Consider the following 25,729-nt stretch of genomic DNA (forward strand, 5'->3'; position numbering starts at 1 on the left):
CTTGATTTTACCCTGAAAATGGAAATGAGGTACAATCAATATCCATTGGTATATTCATACCCTGGTCATTTTACAAAAGCCGAAGGAACGCTAATCTAAAAATTCACTCTCACACTGGGGATAATTTAGAGTGTTCCATTAACCTGCCATGCATGTTTTTGGAATGTGGGCGGAAAGAAAACAAAGGGCAGATTCAGAAACACTGTCAACCCCCCCCCCCCCCCTCCCAAAAAAATCATAGTTGCATCTCTGATTCCATTCGGAATACATTTTTTTTAATAATAGAATAAATTAGGTAACAATTGCTTTTCTGAGATGTATTCGTGTTTACTATATCTTCACTTTTAAAAATTAACTACTGAAAGAAATGAGCTTTTCTATACTGTATATTGAGATGTACGTGTGTCTAATTATGAATTCATGCCTTAAGAGAGCCATTTCATGCAGCAAATACTATTTTAAGGCAGTAATTCCACCCTGCACTGCCCCATATGTCGCACATGCCAGAAACTGCCTCTGCTGGTAAGCCTTTCGAAAGAGGTTGGAGTGTTTGATTTGGTTCTACCGCAACAGACTCATCCACTCTTGGCATAATATGGGCTAGTCAAAAAGGAAAAAAAAAAAATTGTCAGTTGGACGATATTTTTTCTCCTCAGACCAAAGTACTTGTCAGATATTCCACAAGTGTCAGAGAAAAAGAAGCCGAAATGGCCGTCAATCGGAAGCGCCGGTGACGTGACCTGGTCAAGGCTGGCCCAGGGCGTCATGTTTACCTCACACCCCGCCTGTGTGGCCGGAGGAGCTTGGAGTGGGTGGGCGCTACCGAGATGAACTCACAAAGTCTGCACTGTCCTGACAGTCGGGTAGGCACCTAGTCCCGCCCTTGCAGCCTTCCCGCACCCCTCACTAAACTTTGCTCTTTTTTTCAGCCCGTACCTTGCAGAAGTCTGCACCTTTGCTCCTCAGATCCTCTCCAGTACTTCACTTCTTCGAATCACAGCACATTGAGGACTTGTCGTCGCCATGGTCCGTAGCAGCACCTGCAGAGTCCTGGTCCTTCTGGGCCTCTTGGTGGTCTTCGTGCGCTCAGGTAAAAAAAAAAATCATCACAGCCATGTCAACTGGGTTAAACACTGTTACAAATGATTATGCAAACGATATTTCGATCTGATTGTTATAGTCTGTGCAAATTGCGTAATTTTCATGTCATCAACTGTTGGAGAATAATTTTGAATGTTTTGAAACAACCTTCCAAGTGATCAAAGTATTCCAAAATTTTAAAAAAATGCCGTTATTGTTCAAATGCGCTGTTTCAAGTTGTGATGCCCAGCAATGCTTCAAGACGTTCTACACGTTGTCAAGAACGGAATATCGTCGTTTTCAAAACATCTTACTTTAATAAGTCATGTTCCACTTTGAACATAGGACCTCTTATGCGATAGCCGCTTGGCAAGTCTTGCATCCATTGAATTTGTAACTTTTTGCACAGCTTCTGCTTGAATTTCTTTGCTAGGATTTAAGAATAGCCTTCTGAAATCGCTGTTTGGATTTGAACTGCGAGGAGCCGAATCGATCTTTGCTTGAGGATGTGACAGAGGTTGGGAGCAGGGTTGAGGTCAGAGGGTAGATGTAGACACGTTCTTTTGCAACATGAGTGTTCAACCCTGGCTAGTCGAGATGGATGCGATAGTGTTTGGTCGGCGGATGGCCACCATTTTCCCCACAAGGCTGCAACGTCAACATAGAGGTAGCGGAGTCATTTTTTGAGCCGATCACAGATAGAGAGCTTCCGGGTCCCCGAAGGTGTGGAAATAACGCCTGAGAAATCTGTTGGGAGTTTATGACTGATTACTTTCTGACATGGTGTAGAATGAAAGAACTTTTGCCAAACAAAGTCATCTTTGCACCTGCCGCAAGAAATCCCTCTGCATCATGGGCTTCTATGGGCGTCAAAGGAGAGAAACTTGGGTGTGTGAACTCCATCGTCGCTAGTTCAGCGGATGTAAGACATGGCAAACTGTTATCACTTGAATGGAACTTGACCTGTCAAGGTGTTTTGGGTTGAATCCCCCCCAACAATTTCTCTCGTTAACTAATGTTATTTCCATAGTTCTATACAAATACGACCTCATAATGCTGCAAATTCGAACACTTTTACATTCAATTTTATGTATTTTTAAACATATTTTTTCCTCAATGCTATATATTTGAACACAAACAGTGGACCAACACCTGTAGACCGATGATACAATCATATTCACGCGCATGTATTCTTTATCCTCTGTGGGGGAGAAAAAAGGCCAACATCATTGCAGCTTAGTGAAACACAGAGTAGTGGTGACTCTTCTTCAGTTTTGTTTGTATGACTGTATTGTATGAGCCCTGGTGGCCAAGGTAGCCACAGCTTCAATTGAATTAAGTTTTTACAAGTACGAAATTATATAGAGTGAGGCTGGACCAGATTAATTGCATTTCTATCCATTTCAATGGGGAAAGAGGATTTGAGAGATGATCGTTTTCCGTTTCGGGCGTGTTCACGAATTAAATTAAATTGTATTACAAGATCGCAAGGCACCACTGAATCAGCTTTACGTTTTACTACCTGCCACCTAGCCTTTTTTTTTTTTATTGATTTATTTTTTTTAATCAGTGTTGAACATCTGCCCTTGAGAACACTCATGGAAAGAAGTGTCCATATTCTTGTTTGTTACCCTCTCCAGCCTTTAGCAAATGGCTCCATCAACAAGTTTGTTCAACAAATAGTATCTGGCCGCTGTCTGCTTTGGGCCTGGCCGGTTGTTACCGGTCGCGGGCCCAGCAAGTACAAGCCGCCTTTTGTACATGGGCCTTGAACGCCTCATTGATGACGCTTCTGGCCCGAGGCCTGCACCTCCAAAAACCTCCCGTCCTGCTACGGGTACAGGAAGCTTCTGGGTCAACACAAATACTCACCAAGCTAAAAAGACGCTGCTTGGCATTCATTTCTGCTGAATTACCATCAGACGTTGCAAAAGTCTTCACGCTCTCTTTTTAGAGTGGGTCTAAAAAGTCTACACACCCCTCTTCGATTGCAGTTTTTTGTGAAATAAAGTGGAACCAACATAAATCATTTCACAACTTTTTTTTTTCAACCGTTAAAATTGAAGGGGGGTGGAGAATAAAAGTGACTGAGATAATGTGGTTGCAAAAGTATACACACCCTCCTAGAACAGGGGTGCAGCCGCATTCTCAATTATCCAATCCCACATATCAAACCTATGTTAAATTGTAGTCAGCATTTAAAATTCCTTTGGTTAACCCCAAATGAAGTTCTGATATTCACGTAGGCTTTCGGTGACAGTTTGATTGTCTCCTCTTACTGCAGAAAGCTTCCACAGCATCAGACACACCTCAGTGTTGAAATTCCAGTTCCAGTCGGGAAAATAAATACATAAATAAATATAAATATACCCTAATATGCAGTAAATATACCCTAGAACACAAAATGTAGAAAATGTGTTCCAAAATATGTTACTGCTTCCTTTGTCGAGCGGGTTGTTAAATTGTTATGTAAGAGTACACACTCTGTATTTCAACACAAGTCAAATTCAACACCCATTTTAACAACTAGCACGCTGACAATAGTGACAAGCATTTTTGGACGATAGGTGTAATGTACAGACATGGTCTCACATGTAAGGAGTACAAGTAAAATGTCAGGAAAACAAAAATTCGGGTGAAATACAAATACAGGTACCTGAAAATCTCTTCAAATACATGAAACAGAGTATTTGCGCTTGAGTTACTTCCCAGCACGGATCAAATGACAGTACAGAAGGAACAAGAGCAAAGAGTTCAGTGGAAGCATCACAGGCCTGCAGAGTCAATGTTGAACAAGGCCCAGCGTCAACATATTTGAATGGTTTTGTTGGTATGTGTTGCGTCAACGTGCGCGTGAATGGATCGGCTTGTGTTTTGGTGTGACTGGATTGGCTTGTGTATGTGTGGATACAAAAGTTTATTTATACAGTTGACTGTATATATACACGGTATATATGAACATTTTCCATGGGTCACCTGCGTTCTAAAAGAAAAAAGTGGCATTTTACATGAGGGGCAAGTTGGGCAGTTCCACCACCAAATCAAGCAGGTGGCGCGACGGTGCCAAAAAGCTCTTGTTGCCCCACAAATGGCAAATGAAATTCATTTCAAACAGAACGATTCATTCTTACTGAGCATCTTAATCACAGTATGGGTAGTTCATAATGAAGATGGAGTTGTTGTTTCAGACTGAAGGGTGAACACTTTCATGGCTTTTATGTTGAAGAACCTCTTCGTCTGCTCTTCTGTGATAATCGCCCAGAATGAGGGAGCTTTTCTGCTATCCTGGGAGGTTCTTTGGAACCTTGAAGGAAGGAAAAAACAACATGTCAGGAGGCCACCTCAAGCTCAAACGGACAAAATGTTGCCTCCCTACAAAGGCTTCCTTATACTGCCACTCCAGAGCCGTTGGGGGCACACAGAAGAGACCTTATGGATCACTCAAATATACCAATGAAAATCACATTCTATAACAACTCATGTTCAAATCGTTTTTGGTTTTTTTCTGTTTTGCAGAGACGGTCAGCGACTCACCCAGAGACAACCAAGACATCATGTCCGGAGAGATCCCTGTGGATGTGGCCACCACCAAGGAACTCCTTCATCACATGACCGAGCAGGCCTTCACGTTCGACTACGAGGACGCCACGCAAGGCCTCGCCGTGGATGAGGAAGAAGGTAAAAAAAGTGTCTTTTTGTCACCTTTCGATGTGTAGCCAAGTGCAGATGTAAAATGTTCTAAAATTGTGGGCCCAGTTATTATTTTATGTTAAATGTTCGGTAAAGTGCTATGTTACAGCTTCACTATTGTTCAACACGACCTTTGAAAATAAATGAAAACGGGAATTATATGAAGTTTTTGCTGAGGAAATTAGGCGTATTTTGTGAAATCCTCTTTAATCCTGCATTTTATGCTAACAAAGTGACGTCAATAGGTTTATTTTACAATGTGCATAATTATTGATGTATATGGTCAGATACAAATTTGTTTACTGCTCATACTGAGGAATGAGTACACTGTACAATATTTTTTGCCATCCATTGCTCTTCTCTCTCAATGTACCCGGTAGTATTTTTTTAATGTGTTTGTATTTTTTCAAGTAAATTTAAAGACCTATAAAAAAAAGCTACAAAAACATACCTAGCGACTCTTTAAGAAGGGTATTTCCAAATTGTGGATTTCACTTATTGGAGGGGTGGTCTGGAACATAACCCCCGCAAAGTCGGGGGGGTTACTATACCTGTAACCCCCCCACCACCACCCCTCACAAGGGTTATAATAGTTTTGGATTTGTCAGTATAGTTTTAAATTTGTTTTTAACTACAGCAACCTTGCTCCTACTCATCTAAGCACAGGATAATCATTAAGCAGATGACTATCGGTTTTCATCAACCCCCCTTGCTCTGCTGTCTACTGAAATCCCTGTCAATGTGGGCTCGCATTGCAAACCTCACGCATCACCTGTTGTCTGGATTTGGTCAAGTGGCATCATAATTTCTCGTGTTTGTAGGTGTCTTGGGACCGGGTGCCATCACCGCCATCGTCATCGCCGTTTTTCTCGGAGCGTCCGTCCTTCTGGCTCTCATCGTCATCATGCTCAGGAAATTCGCAGCCTCCTAGAATGTGTTAGTGTGTGTGTGTGTGTGTGTGTGTGTGTGTGTGTGTGTGTGTGTGTGCGCGCGCGTGTGTGTGGTGTATTTTTGCTTGTTCTGTATATGTGTTAATTGATGCTGTGGCAGGTCCTCTGACGGAGGAAGCATAGCTGCTCTGCTCCACTCTGTGCTCATTTTGCATGTTGAGTTTACATCATATTCATCAGGATACATATTTTAATTTCACAATTTAAAACATTTCCCATGTGTCTCAATATGTCCGACATCAAAATAGGGTACATTAAAACACAATTTTAAAAAATGATCACCTGACTTACAACTGTCTCCTAACCTCGCAGAAATTTGCTTGGACTATGCATTTTGTTACCCTGACAACAAGCAAGTAAACGACTTCTACTTGCAGAAGGCGATCCCAGTGTGGGAAGAAAAATCACCCTTTAAAAAAAACAATAAAAGCCTTGCCACTCTTGGAATCAGAGTAGAATGTGTGGGGGAATACTGTGTTGCGGTTTGTGGCAAGCTAATAAAAATTTGATCACTTAATCCCTTCTGATCATGTGTTTTTACAGTTGCAAAAAAATATGAAGATCACAACACATTTTATGACCAATTTATGCAGAAATCCAGGTATTTCCAAGGGGTTCACATACTTGTTTTTGCAACTGTATATGCGAATTCGTTTTTATGAGTTTTCAATATTTTTTTTGTTTTAACTTCATGCCTCAGTCACACATGCCATAGTATTGTCACTGCCTGTCAGTTTATTAAAAGCTGAAAAAGCAACAAGGCAATTTAGTCTAATTCCGCTTGGCCAAATTGACATGATGAAACGCAAGAGGACTCTTTCCAGGAGAAATGTATGCCTGCCAAGTATATATGCTATCGAAGGTGTTAAAATAACACTGCAACATCGATGCTAACTTCAGTAGCCCGCTACGGTATTTTGCAGTGTTGGTATTATGCTAGTAAAATTTTGTAGTATTAAATGTATGCCTGCCAAGAATATATGACAAATACTTGGCATTTCGTTGAAAGCATAAAATTTATGCAATTGAAATACCACTGAAATATCGATGCTAACTACATTAGCCATCTATGGTATTTTGAATTAAGCTAGAACTTTCGACGCTCTTTCACGTGACATTTTATTTTAACTGCCAATCAGGTTGTCATGAAAAACAGCAATTTATAGAAAACGCAACGCCCAATGTGGTAGGTCTGAATTTATATTTTAAAAAATCCAAAGAAAGTTGAATAGTTTATTAAAGCAGCAAGATAATGTACAGTAAAATACACCAATATTGAGTCACACACATCAATTGAAACAAATAACCATTTTTAACTGGGTACAATTGTTGGGAAGAAAATAGACAATTTCAGATGTTATCTACAAATCTTAGAAAAAAATCAGCAATAATAACAAGCTGCAGACAGCACACTTTGGTTCCTTCTCACACGCTTACAGTCTAAAGCCATTTAATAAAATCCAAATATACATGTAACAACTGATCGTATGTAGAAAATTCACTTTACTTCATATATTGCTTGGTAACATTCAAAATTCATTTACTGTGAACCATCCAAAAATATATGAGGTATGTTTTGTGACAGCACTGGTCAACAAATTATGACCCCCCCCCCCCCAAAAAAAAATCACACAAAAAACTACTGTACTCAATTTTGTGATGATTCTGCCCTTTTTTTTGTAGCAGGAAACCATTTTCCCGTAGCACATCAGGTTTTTTATTTTCTAGATAATGACTTCAAGGTTAGCTTCAGCACAGGTGCAGCTATAAATTACTGTACAACACATGGTAAAACCCTTATTGCGCAAGCACTACACTGCACTTAATTTTTTCAAAAACATGAAGTGCTAGGAAAAAAGGGACAATTCAGGGCCACACAACATCATATTTCTTGACCAGTGCATTTCAAATTTACAAATTGACATTAAAATCATACATCCATCAGTTTTCTATTCTCCAGGATTGCTTATCCCAGCTGACTGAGCGAGAGGCGAGACAGCCGGACTGGTCGCCAATCTATGTTGGGGTACAAGCATCCACACGCATGAATAATTTGGCCTCCTCAATCTACCGAATGTGTATGTTTTTTTTGGCAATGTGGGAATAAATCAGGCAAGCAAGGGGATAACATCGAAATCTCCAGCACAGGACGGCCAGATTCCCAAACTGAGACTGATCCGCAAACCAGTCTGCCACCATTCTATTACACACAAATGTTTTGTAATTGCAAAGAAAAAAATGACAAGGGTTAAAGTGCAGTTTAGAAGTGTAGTCAAGAACTGAAGTCGCCGTTCGCTTTAGGTACACATGTAAGTAATCACAATGCAAGGCCTCGCAAAGTGAATAATTTCCCTGCAGAGGTAATTCCGTATAGCTGGAAAAGAAAACACAACACATGTTAGAAACTGAAATTGGACATCCAGCTGGTCAATGGCAGGGCATGAGAAGCTTCGTTCTTATCTATGAACAAATCTTCAATATAGTTCAGTCTTGAGGCTGAAAATGGAAATCTTACTTTTACAATTACTCCGTTTGCAAACAAAAATGACAAATATGAATACTATAACATGTTAATCTTTCTATTTGTAACGTAAATATTTTTATAAAATAGGCATCTAGCTCGACAACTTTGCACCTGCCCTAAAAGCTAATGTAGTAAATGAAAATTCAGACGTGGTAAAACCTGTGGCTAAAGGCAACCTTGATTTGACCGTTGATGCTTATTCCGTGGAGCTACGACAGGGACTTTTAAAGTAAATCAGCACCCCCTGGTGGAGGAGTTAGTAGTTACACTAGGCCACTTTCAGTACCGCACTCGGCAAACTCCAGTAAAATTGATGACGATAATGACACTTCTAGAAATGTCCTCATATTTTCTTGCTGAGGTTTTTTTCACACTTGATGATAATACTTGTCCTTTTTCCAATTAAGGGCGACTGCAGTTTCCCCCACCCCCATTCTATATTCGTGCAACAGCGTAAGGAAGTGAGTTGCATGGATGCTTCAGCTCCAAAAACGCTGTCATGCCAATCAAAGGCGAAGAGCCACTCATGTCTCATCCCTCCATCCTCCTCACTTTCACTGCACACGCTGTGACTCAAAGATTTCCCAGGCTGTGCCCACACTCACTCGGGCAGAAATAAATGAGGCTACACAATCACTGCAAAGAGGAAGTCTCCATTTTGGTCATGCTATTTTATGCACACTTCACAAGCACCCAACTCGGATAGCCTATGACTAAGTGGTACAATTGGTCCCAAAGTGTATAGTACTGCAGGTACTATACACTTTGCGCCATCGGTGTTGGCAATTTCTAATACGTATGTTTTTTAAATGTTTGTTTTAAATTTTACATCACACTTGTATAACATCTAAGAAAAAAAATCTACAATAACAATTTCCAACGTCTTTGAAACATGTTCATTTTTTTTAAACCCAGAATTTTATAATGTTTTTGCACATTTTTTGGGGGGAGTTTTTACATTGTTTTGAAATGCATTCTTTTACATTAAAAAAGTCAATCTGAATGAATTTTAACAATATATCCAAACTTGGAAGTTTCTGGAATTGACATTTCTAATTTAAAAAAAAACAATCATGGTTAATACTTCAAAACATTAAAATAATCTTATCAAAAAACATTCATATTGATGGAATTTTGAAAAAATGGTTCAGAATTTGACAAATTTAAATTCATCTAATATTTTTTTTTGCATTACGTTTTCACACAAGGAAAAATTCATTAAAAAATTTATGAATTTCTTACACATGGAATTTTAAACTGGCTTATTTTGATTTAGGAAAAAAAAAAGTGGTTGACTCGTGTAGGCTGGATGGTGTTTTGACACTCACCTGGATCTCCTCTCTGCATTTCAAAGGTCTCCCTTCCGCGGCACATCTCTTGGATGGTGGGGCTCATCTCCTCGTTGGTCAGCGGGCCGGTCACCTTCATCACTTCCTCGACTACGTAGTTATCCGCTAAGTAAATCTCACTCTGCAGACCCGATAACAAAAAAAACGTCAATCAATGACAGTAAGTGTCTTCCATCTTGGGCTCATTTCAGCAACAATACACAGCAAGATCAGTCATTTCAAACCGTTTTCAATTATCCATCTCAGATGGCGGCCATTTTGCCACCTCCTGTCGACTGAAGATATCACAATGCCTTGCAAACTACCAATCAGGGCTCAGCTTGCCTACATCACATGACCAAACTCACAGGTGAGCCGTATGGCATGTCTTGACTCGTGTTATGGCCAGCATTCAGAACTTCAATTCTTCCAACACCAACGATGCACCTTCGCATGAGCCCTATCCTGCATATGAGGCGCTGTCGCCATCTGACGTGGTCTCACCTTGGTGTTGGTCAGCATCTCCAAAAGGTAGGGTGGAGAAATTTCTACGGAGCTCAGCGGGCCCACAAAGCATTTTGACAACTGCTTGTCATAATATGCCGTCTTGCTCTGTCAATACATACATTTGTATGGAAATAAATATGTATGCTACTATTTGGACAACAAAATGGATCACAAAAAAAATCTAAAATGGTCAAAAAGTGAGGTAGGTGGGCCTCACCTTTTCAAAGTCGTGGATGATGTCAAAGGGGTTGTCGTGTCTGCCCATCTTGACCACCTTGATGTACTCGTACCATTTTTGCAGGGATATGGCCACTTCCATGGTCAGCTCCTCTTGGCGCTCATGATCATTGAACATAACATGGCACTTGAACACCTCCAGTGATTCCTACACAGACACACGCGCACACGCCATTTCCGTCAGCACGCGGTGCCTTACGCCAATAAGATCAGGCTTTTTCTTTTGGATACGGGATGGAGAGATACGGATAGATGAAATCCATGTGCAGCGTGTGATGAATGGAATCAATGTATAGGATAGGATTGCAGGAAAGATGCAAAAGACGGATGATGGACAGATGGGTGAAAGAATATAAAGATGGATACAATCCATGGGTAGTTGGGACAGATAGCTGATGAAAGAATGAAAAAAGTACAGTCGGTTGGAACAACAGAACTATGGCAGGATGGAGACATACAAGCAATTTGTTATCTGATAAGGTGATGGGGTTTTTTGACGGCATGAAGATTTGACTGATGGATGAACCGCCACGTGGCAAGTTGTCATCCAACTGGACAGATGGATAAACAAAAAAACAAAACATCAATAAGAATAAGCAATGTCAAGAAAATGTCGCAGGATGGAGACATACACGCAAATTGTGATCTGTAAAGGCGATGTTGATGTTTTCTGCCAACCGGAGGACTTGACTGACAGATGAACCGCCACCTGGCAAGTCATCATCCAACTGGACGGATGGATTTAAAAAAAAAAAAACATCAATACAAATGAGCAATGTCAAGAAAATGTCAGGACCAAACGCCACTTGGGTGATTAACAAAACACAGATGGTCAGGTAGGCCGCTGCCCTGATGCAAAAGGTACCTTAGAAGGATGGAAGTGGCGGTAGATGTAGATGGAGCCCAGCAGCAGTCCAAGGAGAATTACCAGCACGGCAATCATGACGACGCACAGGCGGACTGGAAAATACCTCTTGATGCGGGCTGAAGTAGACTCCAGGTCCTGGTCCTGGTCCTGGTGCAGCCAAAAAAAAACAAAACATTACCATTGGCCATTAGGCACTTCGCTGAAACTATGGCGGAATATATACTTCCAAAAAAATACAAACAAAATGCAAGCACATGGTTTTTGTTTGCCCAAGAACAGATGTACCTCATGAAGCTTCAAGGATTATGAAGCGTGCAATTAGCAACATTTATACTCAACAGGTACGGTGTGCATATCTTTGATTCTGACTTGATTGAACACCAACATTGCAGCTGTAATTAATGTCACCTTGTTTACAGTGCTAATGTTAGCTTTGCGTTGTTAGCACTGCTATTTTGGCATAGCCATAAAGAGCAAAAAAAACATGATCATGAACAAAACTTGAGCCCTAGATGCAGAACATCATTTCTTTCAGTTGAGCTTTTTTTCCCCACAGATGTCCCACTTCTCAGCCTTTTTGTGACTCTTCCAGTTTCTTTTGAAACCCGCTTAAGACACTGACATGCTACATGCCACTCAAAAGAAGGACTCATTGGATTAAAGTCTTGCTTTGTTTTTTGCAGCTCCAACACAAACTTTTTTCAGGACCCAGTACTGAGCAGTCCCAAATCTAAATTTATACATATATTGTTTTCTCAAGATGAAGTGTTTCACATTGACATTCAACAACAACTCAATATTGACATTCCAGAACTCACAAATCTGTTTGATTTAAATTCCAAAAACAAGCATGTGTGGTTGAATATTTTGTTTTGGCTGTATTTGATAAAGATGAATTTGGACTTATTACAGCATGTTACACTGTGTGACTTGGATCTACTTAAAGAGCAAATCAATGTTCTATTGCAGAATGTGTCCTAGGTTGCCCCACAAGTCCAAACATGGTATTAAGCAGTTGTTAAGTTTTTAATCCGTCTATTTGCAGCCATTTTGTCTCTTACTGTCAACTGAAAATGACATCACAGCACCTAATGATGCATTCAAAGGTAACAATTACTTGGGATTCATCCCACCTAGATTGTCAGGTTCCAAACTCAGTTAAAGCTAATGTAAACAACAAAGATGGGTGTTTGTTGTTCTGGTTCATTACAACACATTTTGACCTCCAGCACAACTTCCTAATTTTAATTTATTTATATAAAGGAACATCATATCTTCAAAGCATTTCATTAATTTCTCCAAATAACTTAATGCACTGGTAAGTAGATCTTATCAGTCCAGTCCAAATCTTTTTGTTACATTAAGTTATTTTGAATGGAATCAACTAAATTATTTTGCCATCCAGGGCCAATTCAGGGTCGCCATCGTCGAGTGACGTTAAAAGTCAATCAGTGAACTCAAGCGCCATATTTTTTGTCCGAGTTCATAACTTTGGACATCCCAGTTCAAAGATGTGTGCTAGTGCAATTTTCTAAATCGGACATCGGAAAAATCCAACTTCCGACCATCCTGAAATGCAGTGTGCAAAGGACACAGGACCACATCCAGAACACAGGTTAGCTGTAATTGGTAGTCATCTGAGCCTTCAGCACAATGTCATTATCAGTCAAAGGCAAGTGGCAAAATGGCCGCCAGCTGAGATGGATAAAATTTGATTCCTCTTTCAATAAAACCAATGGAAAATGCCCAAAATGTATTTGTGTTCAACCAATTGAAATCTGTTGTCAATTTTGTGGCGAGTCACTAATGTAGTCAGGAATTACCACGCGTGAATTGCGTCGCCGAATCGTGAGTCAGGCCGAGAGATTGACAAACGTAAGATCGGGCGGCGCTGAGGCTCGCCAGATGCCCGCCCACGATCTCACGAACAATCTGCCACCTTCGCCGTACTACCGTCGCCAAGGCGAGGAGCGGAAGCGGGAGCACCGGGATGCTCTGACTGAAGGCCTATTTTAAGACGTCTTCATCATATTTTTAGACGTGTCCGGCACTTGTTGATCGATCCGCCTTGACGTCACGCGAGACCGGCGCACCGTGAGATTCGACAGATTCTGGTGTGTACGTGCAATAATCAGCAGGGATCACTCAAGTACTTTATTAATATGGATTGCAAGGGAAAAGGCTCATCTTAGAAACATTTAGCATCAGATTGATGTTACGTTGTCATTAGACAAAACAATAGGTACACTTGTAGCATCCTTTCAGCTAATTAACAAAGTCTTTACAAGCAATTAATAAAACCCACACGTAAGGTACACAAATAGTATTATATTTTTAAATATTATATCTGCTAAAAAGATTATGGGGAAACTCACCATTAAAAAGAAAAAAATCATGATAAAGTACAATATCTCAATTATTTTTATCAGCAATGAAAAACAAATAACCATTACTCCCACAATGGAAATTATTATGAAAAATCGTAAATACGAAGGCATACATATAGGAAATCATATACAATTCACAAACACATTGACTGCATTATTAATAGCCCCTTGATGTAAAAATTGTCATTACTCAAAAATAAAAGCATAACCATCATCAGATCCCACGGGATTCTAAAATATGTTACTACAAATCAGGAGCAATTAATACTTATACAAATCGTCATCATAAAATCACCAATCATCATAAAAACGTACGTAAGTTATCACAAGACAATAAACTGTCGTCATCACAAACGTAATAATTCACCATCGTCACTCTGCCCGCCGTTTTTAGCTGTCAAGTACAGTGTATCCCACCTCTCTCCTAATTATTCATAAAATGCATAGAATGACAAACGTCCTGCGCCTGTGCTATTATTATTATTATTATTATTATCAGTCCAACATTGACTTTGTAGCTAAGCGTCGGAAAACAATGATACACTATATCAAAGTCACTTCAATAAAGAGGGGAAAAAACGGGACAACTTACAAGCTCGTTGACAACGAGTTCTTCCTCTTTGTCTCCCTTGTCAGATGAGGAGGCGCGGAAGAATATCCTCACCATTGTGGATGTTCTGTCAAGTTGTTGGTGGTGGTGGGTGGGTTGTTAGAATGTTATTCTTCTCTCGGGAAGCACTTGCTGAGCTTGCTGAATGCTGACAACTCAAGTCCGGTTCAGCTTTTATACCCACTAGGGGGACTCCAGTACGTCACGACAACGTGTTCTGTGACGAACACAGGCGAGCGTGGGTATCGTGGAAGAGCTGGCGCGTAACATTAGAAATAAGAGCAAAACGTCTATATAACTACTTTAATTTGTCATGGAATACAACCGCTTACGATTTTTTTGTGTAGTTTTGATAATTTCATCGACGATTTCAATCAGTAAATGTGATTATAAGACGTTTTTGGCGTAGTTTAAGCCACTATTATCTTTTATTTTGAAGACACGAGTCAGATATGGTAGTGTTCCGCATTTCACAAACAAACGTCATCATCCGGAACTGCAGCTTTGTTCAAAGTAAACTTGCATGCACTCTTGCTTGATATGCATCCCTAATGCCATCAAATATAATACTATATAATGTAATATAATATGGCTGCACGGTGAACGACTGTTGAGCATGTCCGCCTCACAGTACTGAGGTGCAGGGTTTGATTTCGGCTCCACCCTTCCAGTGTGGAGTTTGCATGTTCTACACGTGCCTCCGTGGGTTTTCTCTGGGTACTTCGTTTTTTTGCCACATTCCAAAAACATGCATGGCAGGCTAACGCAACACTCTAAGTTGTCCCTCGGTGTCATCAGGAGCGCGAATGGTTGTTTGTCTATATGTGCCCGGCGAGTGGTGGGCAACCAGTTCAGAGTGTACCCCGCCTACTGCCTGAAAACAGCTGGGATAGGCTCTGGCACGCCTGCAACCCTTGTGAGGATAAGCAGATGGATGGATGAATGCATTCATTATCCATATTTTTTCCAAGATGGCGCCCGAGTACGCAGCCTTTGGCAAGTGCTCTTCTAGAGGCTTGCTTTTTTTGTTGTTTTTGTCTTTTTGTTTTGTGACATGTTGTTTCATTGTGTGGACCTGATATGGACTGTTTTCAGCATTTTTTGGCCACGACATTCGTCAAAGGAGAGGTATCTGTGCTTGGTGGTTGCGCCTTCTCGGCGGCACGCCTGTACCAGCACAGATTTTGATTGGGAGGAATGTCGGCGCCATTGACTGTCGGTGCTGGACAGACCTGGGGCGCTTGTGTTTTTTGCGCCTGTAATGGGCAGCATTTTTCACTACCCCGTTTTGTTCAGTGGAGATGTTGCCGCTGTTGGACTGTCGGCATTGGTGCGGCTGGATGGATGGCTGCTGAAGTTGAGGATGAGGAGAGAGGAGCGTTGGCGCAGAGCGCCGATGCGTATTTGGAACCGAAAGTCGCCGCTTGGAATTGAAATGGATTTCTATGGGACAGGAGAAGTGAACAAATCTCTTTTTTCGTCAATGGATGCTACAGCTTCTTGTTGACTTTGAAACTTAGCTTGTAGCCGACGTGTGCACAATTTGAGCATGACGTCTCTGATCCACTGGTTAAAGGACACTTTGATTCTCTCCTCTTTCATCTCAAACTGCTTCAAACAACAAAGCGTGTGACGGAAAAGTGGTTAGGACTGCACGACTGTCCGTGTTTTATGTGATGTGTTGTGTTTATTATTTTACTTGATGTTAACTGTTTTGTTAAGCGCTTTGTTACAGCTGCCGCTGTTGTGAAAGCGCTATATAAATCAGCATGCATTGTATTGTATTGTATCCATTTTCTGATCCGCTTGATCCTCACAAGGGTCACGGGGTGTGCTGGAGCCTATCACAGCTGTCTTCGGGCAGTTGGCGGGGGGACACCCTGAACCGGTTGTGAGCCAGGCACACAGAGACGAACAACCATCCACACTCACACAATTTGGGGTGTTCAGTCCGCCTGTCATGCATGTTTTTGGAATGAGGGAGGAAACCGGAGTACCCGGAGAAAACCCACGCAGGCACGGGGAGAACATGCCAACTCCACACAGGAAGGCCAGAACTGTAATCGAACCCGGTACCTCTGCACTGTGAGGTCGACGCGCTAAACACTGGCCCGCCCTATGGATCATATAATATATAATATAATATTATATAATTTAATGCGGGCGGCTCGGTAGTCGAGTGGTTAGCATGTCAGCTTCATAGTGCAGAGGTACCGGGTTCAATTCCAGCTCCGGCCTTCCTGTGTGGAGTTTGCATGTTCTCCGCGTGCTGCATGGGTTTTCTCCGGTTTCTTCCCACATTCCAAAAACTTGCATGGCAGCTGACTGGTACTGGTAAGAGGGAGCACATAACTCCTAGTCTGGCATCCCTTCACTGGCTCCCTATACATTTTAGAGTTATTTTCAAGATCTTATTATTTGTTTTCAAATCTCTAAATGACCTCGCGCCACCTTACCTCTCTGAGCTCATTCGCCCCTACACACCTGCCCGGGCGCCTCAGGTCTGCGGACATGACATTATTAGAAGTACCGGTACCAAGAATACAGTTCAGTTGAGTCGTGAGCGCCTCTGGAGAGGAAGGAGATGTGGGTATTGGTAGAGATGATTTCAGGAAAGATTAATTGCAGTTTTCTGACAAAAAGTCACATTCAGCTTTTTTTTTTCTTCTGAGAGCAAAACACTTATTGCCCATGAAACCCAAAATATAGGGCGGTTTGCTTTGATATTTCCACAGATAGATGTGCACATGAATTTTGGTGATGATTGGTTTGATAATTTTTTTTAACATGATAGTTAACGTCTATCGGGAGAAAAAGGCTTAATGCCTATAAAATACAAAATACGGTGGCGATTGTTTCGATATTTTCAAAAGTTGAAGTGGGCATGGGTAAAGATGTGCATTTGAATTTTAATAACAATTGGTCGTCGTTCTCTGACATGAACCAGATAAGATTTGTTTTACATGTAGCCTTTCCCCAGGTTATTGAATTTGGGGTACAGATTAGCAAATTGAAGGGGGGCTTCTTACTAACACCCCCCCCCACCCCCACCCCCGGTGGCTTTTTCGCCCTATTCATATGTAAATCAGGCGTTTTATATACCTAGCCCATGTCTCCCCCTTCAGTGGCAGCACTAAAAAAAGCCAGGTCTGTTGGCCGAGAGCATCTGTATCTCCACTGAGTAGCTCTGTCTTTTTCGGGGGGCTTCGAAAGACAATTTCAAGGTTCTCGTCATTTTTGTTTTCTTTTTTTGGTGGCAGGAATGCCCCCCACCCGCAAGCGCACACCGACTGACCACTATTCAGGCGGACTGAAATCAGACAGAAAGGTAATATCTATAATTATTATTATTACTATTCACCATGCGGTTAAAACGATTTATTGGAAATGTTATTGTTTTGGTGTCACTAATAATAATAATTCTATGCGTCCAGATGAGGAAACCTCTAGTCGAGAAGAAACGACGAGCTCGAATCAACGACAGTTTACACGAACTCAGGGTTCTCATGGCGGATACGGAGGTAATCAACACATCATATGTTAATTTTTAATAGGCCAATCATTTGCTTTTTTAAAGGGGAGATAAATGTGACTAATAACGTGTGTGCGTGCGTGCGCGTGTGCGTGTCGCGTAGCAGTTCCATTCAAAGATGGAGAACGCCGAAGTGCTGGAGATGACGGTCAAACGGGTGGAGAGCATTCTGCAAAACCGGAATCAAGGTAAAGCTAAACACGATTGATATTCTAGGTTATTCTGTCGTGTTTTAATTTTAGCAAGATTATGACCGTAAAAAGCAAAGTTTTACTCGAGTTTGCCTCGCTCCCGCTTGGCAAACCGCTGCCCAAATCCTGTCTGAATGCTGCACTCAATGGCATCAGGGAAAGCGGAATATCTCCTATATCCGACCGGGTAACTATTGACGAAATGGCGTAAAGGTTCCAGTTAGAATTACGAAATGTAGGACATTTAGTAGTGGTTCTACTTGAATTTCGAATGCCATCGTTTACATTAATGTTCGTTCACTCAAAGTATAATGGATTATCTAATGTTCCAATTTCACAAACGCCGCGGTGATCACTAGTTTCTCTGGTCAGCGCATAGGTACACTAACTAGGCACCGAGACTACAGGTGTACCATTGCTGCACGTCCTTCCGCGAGGAAGAATATCCTATCCTATCCTAACACACTATTTGAAGCTAACAACAAAATAAGAACAAGCTACTTTTTTTCCAGTGATTTTTTTCTTTTTTTTTCCAGTGCAAAGGCCCGCCTTGCAGAAAAATCATTATTCAAGGACGGCACAAAACGGCTGAACAGCAAACAAACATCAGTTGTAAAAGCACATTTTTGAAAAATTTCCCACAAAAATCAACTCACTCCAATTTTTAACATTATTGAGCTACTGTTTGTTCTGCACATGCAAAGAAAAATAATACGCCTATTTACATTGTATTGTCGGGCAATTTAAGAGCTGATCTAAGTACAACTAGGACATGTCTGCCATCTAGTGGTGAATGGTGATATTACAACTTAACTTTAGTCAACACCTGCGTACATCGGGTCACCACCCATGGATTGACATATTCTGAGATTAATTAATTTAATTATATTTTCAATATTTGTGTATATTTTTCTCGTTTTTTTTTTTTTTTAAATTTCTTGTTTGTTTCTGTTGATTCCAGAGGTGGACGCCATCAATCGAGAGGCGTGCCAGCGTTTTGCGGCTGGTTACATCCAGTGCATGCACGACGTACACAATTTTGTGTCCAGCTTCCCGGGGATGGATCCCACAGTGGGGGCCGAGCTGCTCAACCACCTCCTGGAGAGCATGCCCTTGCACGGCCAGGACCGCCTCAGGGCCACGCTTTTGGACGCAGACCGCCATGGTGGCCCATGGTCCCCACCTGCCCCTAGTGTCCCGATGGCCCCGGGTTCGCTTGTGTCCCCGGCTCCCTCTTCTTCCTCTGCCTCCGGCGATGACCTCTGCTCTGACCTGGAAGACACCGACTCAGAGCAAAGTCAGGGTTCCTCTTCCGAGGAGTCGGAACAAAGTCAGGTTTTTTCATCTGAAGAATCAGAGCCGCAGGACGTGTCGGGATGTGTGTCATTAAATGGCTCCAAATCCGTTTGGAGACCCTGGTAGATTGAAGGAGCTGTACACGTCGATCAGATATTTTAAAGTAGTGGTGTCAAACTCGGTTTCATATTGGGCCACATTTTAACTCCGCGTTCTGGGTTGAAGCGACCGAGGTATTGGGCTAGTGCAAGCCTTATTTCTAGTTATCGGTTACGCATGGAGGATGCAGATACTGGCCACTGATACTGCAGAAAAAAAAAGACAATTAATAAGTCTTCCTTGCAAGTACTTGGTGCTACACTCTGGCCGTTTGACATATCTCTGAATTATGTATGTCAGGAAGACATAAAGGTATGTGTTCACAATTACTTATCATTCTGTTAATTGAAAATAGTGTTAGTGATATCGGTACTCGGTATCGGTGAGTACTCAAGAGTGAATACTGGTACTGGTATCGGAACATCCCTTATATATTTTATCTATATTGTAATTTATTATTGCGGGAGTAAATTCAAAACAACTTGGGCAATTATGCTGTTCGATTAACACAATTTTGTATATTCTTAACAACAAATAGAATTTGAAATCAAACGTGATGCAAATTAGTGATAACCAAATATCTACAGGAAGTATGAGACTTTTGTTCAGTTTTTGATGAGTTATGGTATGATGCGTTCGACCAGATCTGACCCCCGAGAGCGTCGAGTTTGATGTCTGTGTTTTAATGTTATGCCTTCAGTGATTTTGGAAGCATAACTGCCACATGTACAGGACAAATATACTATACAGTTTACTGTATATGTTTACTTAGAGCAGTGTTTTCCTTACCTTTATTAGACACATATTTTACATACTTTGAAAAACATCTCACGGCACACTACCCCAAAAAAAAACGTCACACCAGGATTGTGTAAATTATTCCTTATATTTTTTTTAAGTGTTTTTAATGTCTATTTATATGCATGAAACGGCAACAGAGAACTTTTACAATAAATGGCTTTGTGAAAGTTCACTTTTCATTAGATTTTTTTTTCCCCCGGTTCCAGGATGTTAGTTGAGATTCTACAGTGGCCGTTCATTTGCGTACATGTCGTGGGCACTGCAGAGGTGTTGACGATGAGTAAGCCACTCTCAGAGAAGGCGGAGGCAATAAAGCTTTGAAAACAGTTCACCGCCGGTGGACATCCTGGATTGGTCAGTCACTCCTGGAACCTTTCTGATAATTATAATAATAATAATCATGTCACAGGTTGTTGCGTTGACAGTGGCAAAAAAAGGTGGACGCAAAGCAGGAGTGCAGGACAATCTCTTAACAAAACCTAGTTCGATTCTAAACTTAAAACTAAAAGGCAAACAACACAACATAATATGTACTGAATCCACAATACAGACGACCCAGTAAGCAAGAAAGATCATGTTAATAGGCCGGAGTCCCACACGGGGGGCCCCCCTGGGTACCAAATGGGGACCACAGACATTCTCCCTCCCGTCCTGACTCCTGCGGCCGCATAATAAAAGTTAAGGGTGCGCTTGTAATGACGACTCTGCTCTGTGATGTGCATGCAGAGTGTCGTTTGTCACACCGTAACACTTGCGAGTGAGGAAAGGGTAAAGATGGTACTCTAGCCGTAGACTGCACATTTTACTACGGAACAAACTCCTACGTGTCATGCTACCAGGGGCAAATGGTTGGAACGATGACTTTGAGGCCTTTTTTGGTCTACTTTTACGACCTGATGTATTAGTCGGAAAGATGATGTTCCATGAGGTAAATTGTTTGGAAGGGGATAAAATAAATGGATAGTGTGCTGTAGTTTACGTTAGCTAGCAGGCTAACAGGCTGAATTTGTCCATTATTTTTTCCAATTACTCAAATACTCGGGTTTGGTTTGTAACGTCATAGAAGTGTAAAAAAAATGTTCATCATCATTTTCCAAGGTAAAAGCAGGTTGTTGGAAATGTCTTATTTTGAAAATCTGCAAATGTGATCAATTTGCTTTCATGGGAGACAATAAAAATCTGACAAGATTTTCGGTTAAAAGGCACATTTTCTGAGGATTTGGACAATTTGAAGTAAAGGTCTCTAAACAATCGATTGTCATCATCGTCACCTTGGATTAATTGGAGAATTGATTAGTGGTTGCACCTGTACAAGCTAGCCATTCTCAATATATACTGTACGAATAATTCAACCAATTCAGCAGTTATGCGATCTCTCGCTTGATTTATCCTCCTCCTCTTTTTGATTCATTTTGAGTCTTTCTAAGTAAATCTGAGAGAATTAAAATATATACCTGTATATATAAATCTCTTTGCGGACAAATTTTTCTCATTCTTTTCAGTTCACTGTTTGCCACTGAGAAGTATACTGGAGCATATCCTTTTTTAATCTGTAAACATTTCATGTTATTTACTAGAAGTCATTCTGCATGCATTGTCTTGCGCTCAAATATCATTTTCAAACCTGCAAAATTTTCAAGGTATGAAAATGACCTTGGTTGGCTTTGCAGACGCCCAAAGGGTGCAATAGAGCCCTTGTCTGCAGGGGGGCGGCTGCTTAAAGTTCACACCTCATCCCGAGGTGCGAAGATGAGGAGGACGCTTTGATCAGACATGCTGAGCCTGCAGGATCTGACCCCTCCTAAAGAAATTTGCATTTAGAAGGTCAACCTCCACAGGACCTTTCTTTTGGGGATTCCTGCATTGAAGTGCAGGGATTTGCAGATGAGTCAACCTAAAAAAACAAAAAAACAAAAAACAAAACACGTTTCGCCTTACTAATTCTTAAAATGTCCACTTTTAAACAGAGACGGACATTTGGTCAGCCTCTCTCATTCCTTAGGCTTAAATAAAGTAATAATAAATAAAAAACAAAATTCAGTGCCATCATCGCTGCAAACACTAGTTAAGATTTAAGATTTGCACAAGCCAGTGTTGTGTCCAAGGACCGGCAACCCAAGGCCAAGGCCAAGGCCAAGGACTTGACTCCGAGGCCAAGGCCAAGGCCGAGGACTTGAGAAATTTTCCGAGGCCAAGGCCAAGGACCAAGGACTTGCCTCCAAGGCCAGGGACCAAGGACTGATTTTGAAGCTGAGGCCTAGCCGAGGACATGTATAAAACAATGCTATCATACCACTTGGCAGGTCTTCATGATTTGCAACACCCCTCCATCATAACCCCTTGCACTCCCTAACGCTTGAATGAAGTGTTTTTATTCAAAGAGTAGAACAGTCAGGGTACGTGTTATTTATACTGAGAAAAACAAAAAAGCATATGATATACATTTATGAATTAATGTTTTAGTGCAGTAGTTTCTTAATGTGAAGTAAATCAACACTCAACAGGCATGACATGGCACGGAAGACAAGTTGAGAAATGACTTTGCATAGAAGTCAAATCACTGAGTGCAGAAAAAGCGGTAATCTCTGCAGTGATAATTTTAGTTTACCGGCAGCGAGTCTCAAGGACTCGCTGATCAGAAAAGTATGAGTCCCGTTATGCATTGAGAGAGTCCCAAATTTCGAATTCTGAAATGGTCTACTTATTCAATTGCATATGATAATAACACAAACAACAACATATACATACAATTATAAACAAATGTTGCAAAAATTTAAATAATTCAGGAGCAGGCCTGAGGATTTCGGCTCTTTGAAGTGAACGATGAGTCGTTTTTAGACGAAAAAAACGACCATGTAGAGTAAGCCGTTTTTAGACGAAAAAACCCCACCATGTATAGGAAGGCGTTTTTCGACGAAAAAAACGACCATGAATAGGAAGGCATTTTAACAAAAAAAAAAAGACCATGTGTAGTAAGGCGTTTTTCGACGAAAAAAATGACCATGAATAGTAAGGTGTTTTGAGCCGAAAAAAACGACCATGAATAGTAAGGCGTTTTAACAAAAAAAAAAAACGACCATGTATAGTAAGGCGTTTTTAGCCGAAAAAAAGACCATGTATAGTAAGGCGTTTTTAGCCGAAAAAAACGACCATGTATAGTAAGAAATTTTTAGCCCCAAAAAAACGACCATGTATCGTAAGGCATTTTAGCCCCAAAAAAACGACCATGTATAGTAAGGCGTTTTTAGCCCAAAAAAACCAACCATGTATACTACGGCGTTTTAGCCGAAAAAAACGACCATGTCTAGTAAGGCATTTTTAGCCCCCAAAAAACGACCATGTATAGTAAGGAATTTTTAGCGTCAAAAACGACCATGTATAGTAAGGCATTTTTGGCCGAAAAAAAACGACCATGTATAGTAAGGAATTTTTAGCCCCAAAAAAACGACCATGTATAGTAAGGCATTTTTAGCCCCAAAAAAACGACAATGTATAGTAAGGCATTTTTAGCCGAAAAAAAAGGACCACATATCGTAAGGCGTTTTAGCCGAAAAAAAAAGGACCACGTATCGTAAGGCGCTTTTAGCCGAAAAAAATGACCATGTATAGTAAGCTGTTTTTAGCCGAAAAAAACGACCATGTATAGCAAGGCGTTTTAACCCCAAAAAAACGACCATGTATAGTAAGGCGTTTTTGGCCGAAAAAAAAACGACCATGTATAGTAAGGCGTTTTTAGCCGAAAAAAACGACCATGTTTAGTATGGCGTTTTTAGCCGAAAAAAACTACCATGTATATAGTCAGCCGTTTTTAGCCAAAAAACATGACCATTTGTAGTAAGGCGTTGTTATCCGAAAAAATACGACCATGTTTAGTAAGGCGTTTTAGCCGAAAAAAACTACCATGTATATCAAGGCGTTTAAACCCGAAAAAACCGACCATGTATAGTAAGGCTTTTTTAGCCGAAAAAAGTACGACCATGTTTAGTAAGGCGTTTTTAGCTGGAAAAAAAACGACCATGGATAGTGAGGCGTTTGAACCCCAAAAAACGACCATGTATAGTAAGGCGTTTTTCCACGAAAAAAAAAACATGTATAGTAAGGCGTTTTTAGCCGAAAAAAACGACCATGTATAGTAAGGAATGTTTTGCGTCAAAAACGACCATGTATAGTCAGTCATTTTTGGCCTGAAAAAAAACGACCATGAATAGTAAGTCATTTTTAGCCCCAAAAAAACGACCATGTATAGTAAGGGATTTTTGGCCAAAAAAACCCCGACCATGTATGTAAAGGCGTTTTTAGCCGAAAAAAACGACCATGTATAGTAAGGCGTTTTTAGCCCAAAAAAACGACCATGTATATATAGTAAGGCGTTTTTAGCCGAAAAAAACGACCATGTATATATAGTAAGGCATTTCTGGCCAAAAAACCCCCGACCATGTATGTAAAGGCGTTTTTAGCCGAAAAAAACGACCATGTATAGTAAGGCATTTTTAGCCCCCAAAAAATGACCATGTATAGTCAGGAATTTTTAGCGTCAAAAATGACCATGTGTAGTAAGGCGTTTTTAGCCGAAAAAAAACGACCATGTATAGTTAGGCGTTTTTAGCCGAAAAAAACGACCATGTATAGTAAGGTGTTTTTAGCCCAAAAAAATGACTATGAATAGTAAGGCGTTTTTAGCCGAATACATGGTCGTTTTTGTTCGGCTAAAAACGCCTTACTATACCTGTTCGTTTTTTTGGGCTAAAAACGCCTTGCTATACATGGTCGGGTTTTTTTCGGCCAAAAATACTATACATGGTCGTTTTTTTGGGCTAAAAACGCCATAGTATACATGGTCGTTATTTGGGGCTAAAAATGCCTGACTATACATGGTCAGTTTTTTTTCGGCTAAAAACGGCGTGCTATACATGGTCGTTTTTTTCGGCTAAAAACGCCTTACTATATATACATGGTGGGTTTTTTTCCGGCCAAAAACGCCTTACTATACATGGTCGTTTTTTTGGGCTAAAAACGCCTTACTATACATGGTCGTTTTTTTCCGGCTAAAAACGGCTAACTATACCTGGTCGTTTTTTTTTCGGCTAAAAACGCCTTACTATAAATGGTCTTTTTTTTTTCGGCTAAAAACGCCTTACTATACATGGTCTTTTTTTTTTAGGCTAAAAATGCCAGACTATACATGGTCATTTTTGACGCTAAACATTCCTTACTATACATGGTCGTTTTTTGGGGGCTAAAAATGCCTTACTATACATGGTCGTTTTTTTCTGCTAAAAACGCCGTAGTATACATGGTCGTTTTTTTCGGCTAAAAACGCCTTACTATACATGGTCGTTTTTTTCGGCCAAAAATGCCTTACTATACATGGTCGTTTTTTTCGGCCAAAAACGCCTTACTATACATGGTCGTTTTTTTCGGCTAAAAACGCCGTAGTATACATGGTCGTTTTTTTCGGCTAAAAACGCCGTAGTATACATGGTCGTTTTTTTGGGCTAAAAACGGCTTACTATACATGGTCGTTTTTTTCGGCTAAAAACACCTTACTATACATGGTCGTTTTTTGGGCTAGAAACGCCTTACTATACATGGTTGTTTTTTTGTCGGCAAAAAACGCCTTACTATACAT

General features: G+C 40.8%; 3 protein-coding genes across 6 annotated transcripts; 2 read left to right on the forward strand and 1 right to left on the reverse strand.

Moving 5' to 3' along the window:
• The first annotated feature begins 760 nt into the window (after positions 1-760).
• snorc (secondary ossification center associated regulator of chondrocyte maturation) lies at positions 761-6,441 on the forward strand. Its single transcript, XM_086129475.1, has 3 exons — positions 761-1,090; positions 4,597-4,758; positions 5,592-6,441. The coding sequence occupies exons 1-3, from the start codon at positions 1,024-1,026 to the stop codon at positions 5,699-5,701; spliced, it is 339 nt and encodes a 112-aa protein (XP_085985601.1). The 5' UTR covers positions 761-1,023; the 3' UTR covers positions 5,702-6,441.
• Positions 6,442-7,319: 878 nt separating this feature from the next.
• Positions 7,320-14,339, reverse strand: itm2cb (integral membrane protein 2Cb). 3 transcript variants are annotated; one of them, XM_086130162.1, is made up of 8 exons: positions 14,164-14,339; positions 11,182-11,331; positions 10,949-11,044; positions 10,775-10,867; positions 10,297-10,464; positions 10,077-10,184; positions 9,573-9,714; positions 7,320-8,094 (listed from the first exon to the last, which is right to left on the reverse strand). In XM_086130162.1, exons 1-8 carry the CDS (start codon positions 14,236-14,238, stop codon positions 8,018-8,020), a joined length of 909 nt encoding a protein of 302 aa, XP_085986288.1. In that variant the 5' UTR covers positions 14,239-14,339; the 3' UTR covers positions 7,320-8,017. The 3 variants fall into 3 exon arrangements, with proteins under 3 accessions (XP_085986288.1, XP_085986289.1, XP_085986290.1); XM_086130163.1 differs by lacking the exon at positions 10,775-10,867; XM_086130164.1 differs by lacking the exons at positions 10,775-10,867; positions 10,949-11,044.
• Positions 14,340-16,443: 2,104 nt separating this feature from the next.
• On the forward strand, positions 16,444-20,267 carry hes6 (hes family bHLH transcription factor 6). Of its 2 annotated transcripts, none has more exons than XM_086129267.1 (4): positions 16,444-17,509; positions 17,616-17,702; positions 17,820-17,901; positions 18,866-20,267. In XM_086129267.1, exons 1-4 carry the CDS (start codon positions 17,444-17,446, stop codon positions 19,324-19,326), a joined length of 696 nt encoding a protein of 231 aa, XP_085985393.1. In that variant the 5' UTR covers positions 16,444-17,443; the 3' UTR covers positions 19,327-20,267. The 2 variants fall into 2 exon arrangements, with proteins under 2 accessions (XP_085985393.1, XP_085985392.1); XM_086129266.1 differs by having other exon boundaries at positions 16,445-17,509; positions 17,817-17,901.
• The last annotated feature ends 5,462 nt before the right edge of the window (positions 20,268-25,729 follow it).

The sequence above is a fragment of the Hippocampus guttulatus genome, chromosome 14, assembly GCF_054856545.1.
Source record: "Hippocampus guttulatus isolate MCC_2025c chromosome 14, RoL_Hgut_1.0, whole genome shotgun sequence".
Classification (NCBI taxonomy): Eukaryota; Metazoa; Chordata; class Actinopteri; order Syngnathiformes; family Syngnathidae; genus Hippocampus; species Hippocampus guttulatus.

What these genes read in the sequence shown, in the direction of transcription:
- snorc (XM_086129475.1), top strand. Translation starts at nt 1,024, where the DNA reads ATGGTCCGTAGCAGCACCTGCAGAGTCCTGGTCCTTCTGGGCCTCTTG. An exon ending in GGTGGTCTTCGTGCGCTCAG is followed by an intron (nt 1,091 to 4,596) that starts GTAAAAAAAAAA and finishes TCTGTTTTGCAG; the next exon opens with AGACGGTCAGCGACTCACCC. An exon ending in CGCCGTGGATGAGGAAGAAG is followed by an intron (nt 4,759 to 5,591) that starts GTAAAAAAAGTG and finishes TCGTGTTTGTAG; the next exon opens with GTGTCTTGGGACCGGGTGCC.
- itm2cb (XM_086130162.1), bottom strand. Translation starts at nt 14,238, where the DNA reads ATGGTGAGGATATTCTTCCGCGCCTCCTCATCTGACAAGGGAGACAAA. An exon ending in TATCAGATAACAAATTGCTT is followed by an intron (nt 10,465 to 10,774) that starts GTATGTCTCCAT and finishes GTGTCTGTGTAG; the next exon opens with GAATCACTGGAGGTGTTCAA. An exon ending in TCATCCACGACTTTGAAAAG is followed by an intron (nt 10,185 to 10,296) that starts GTGAGGCCCACC and finishes ATGTATTGACAG; the next exon opens with AGCAAGACGGCATATTATGA.
- hes6 (XM_086129266.1), top strand. Translation starts at nt 17,444, where the DNA reads ATGCCCCCCACCCGCAAGCGCACACCGACTGACCACTATTCAGGCGGA. An exon ending in GACTGAAATCAGACAGAAAG is followed by an intron (nt 17,510 to 17,615) that starts GTAATATCTATA and finishes CTATGCGTCCAG; the next exon opens with ATGAGGAAACCTCTAGTCGA. An exon ending in TCTGCAAAACCGGAATCAAG is followed by an intron (nt 17,902 to 18,865) that starts GTAAAGCTAAAC and finishes TGTTGATTCCAG; the next exon opens with AGGTGGACGCCATCAATCGA.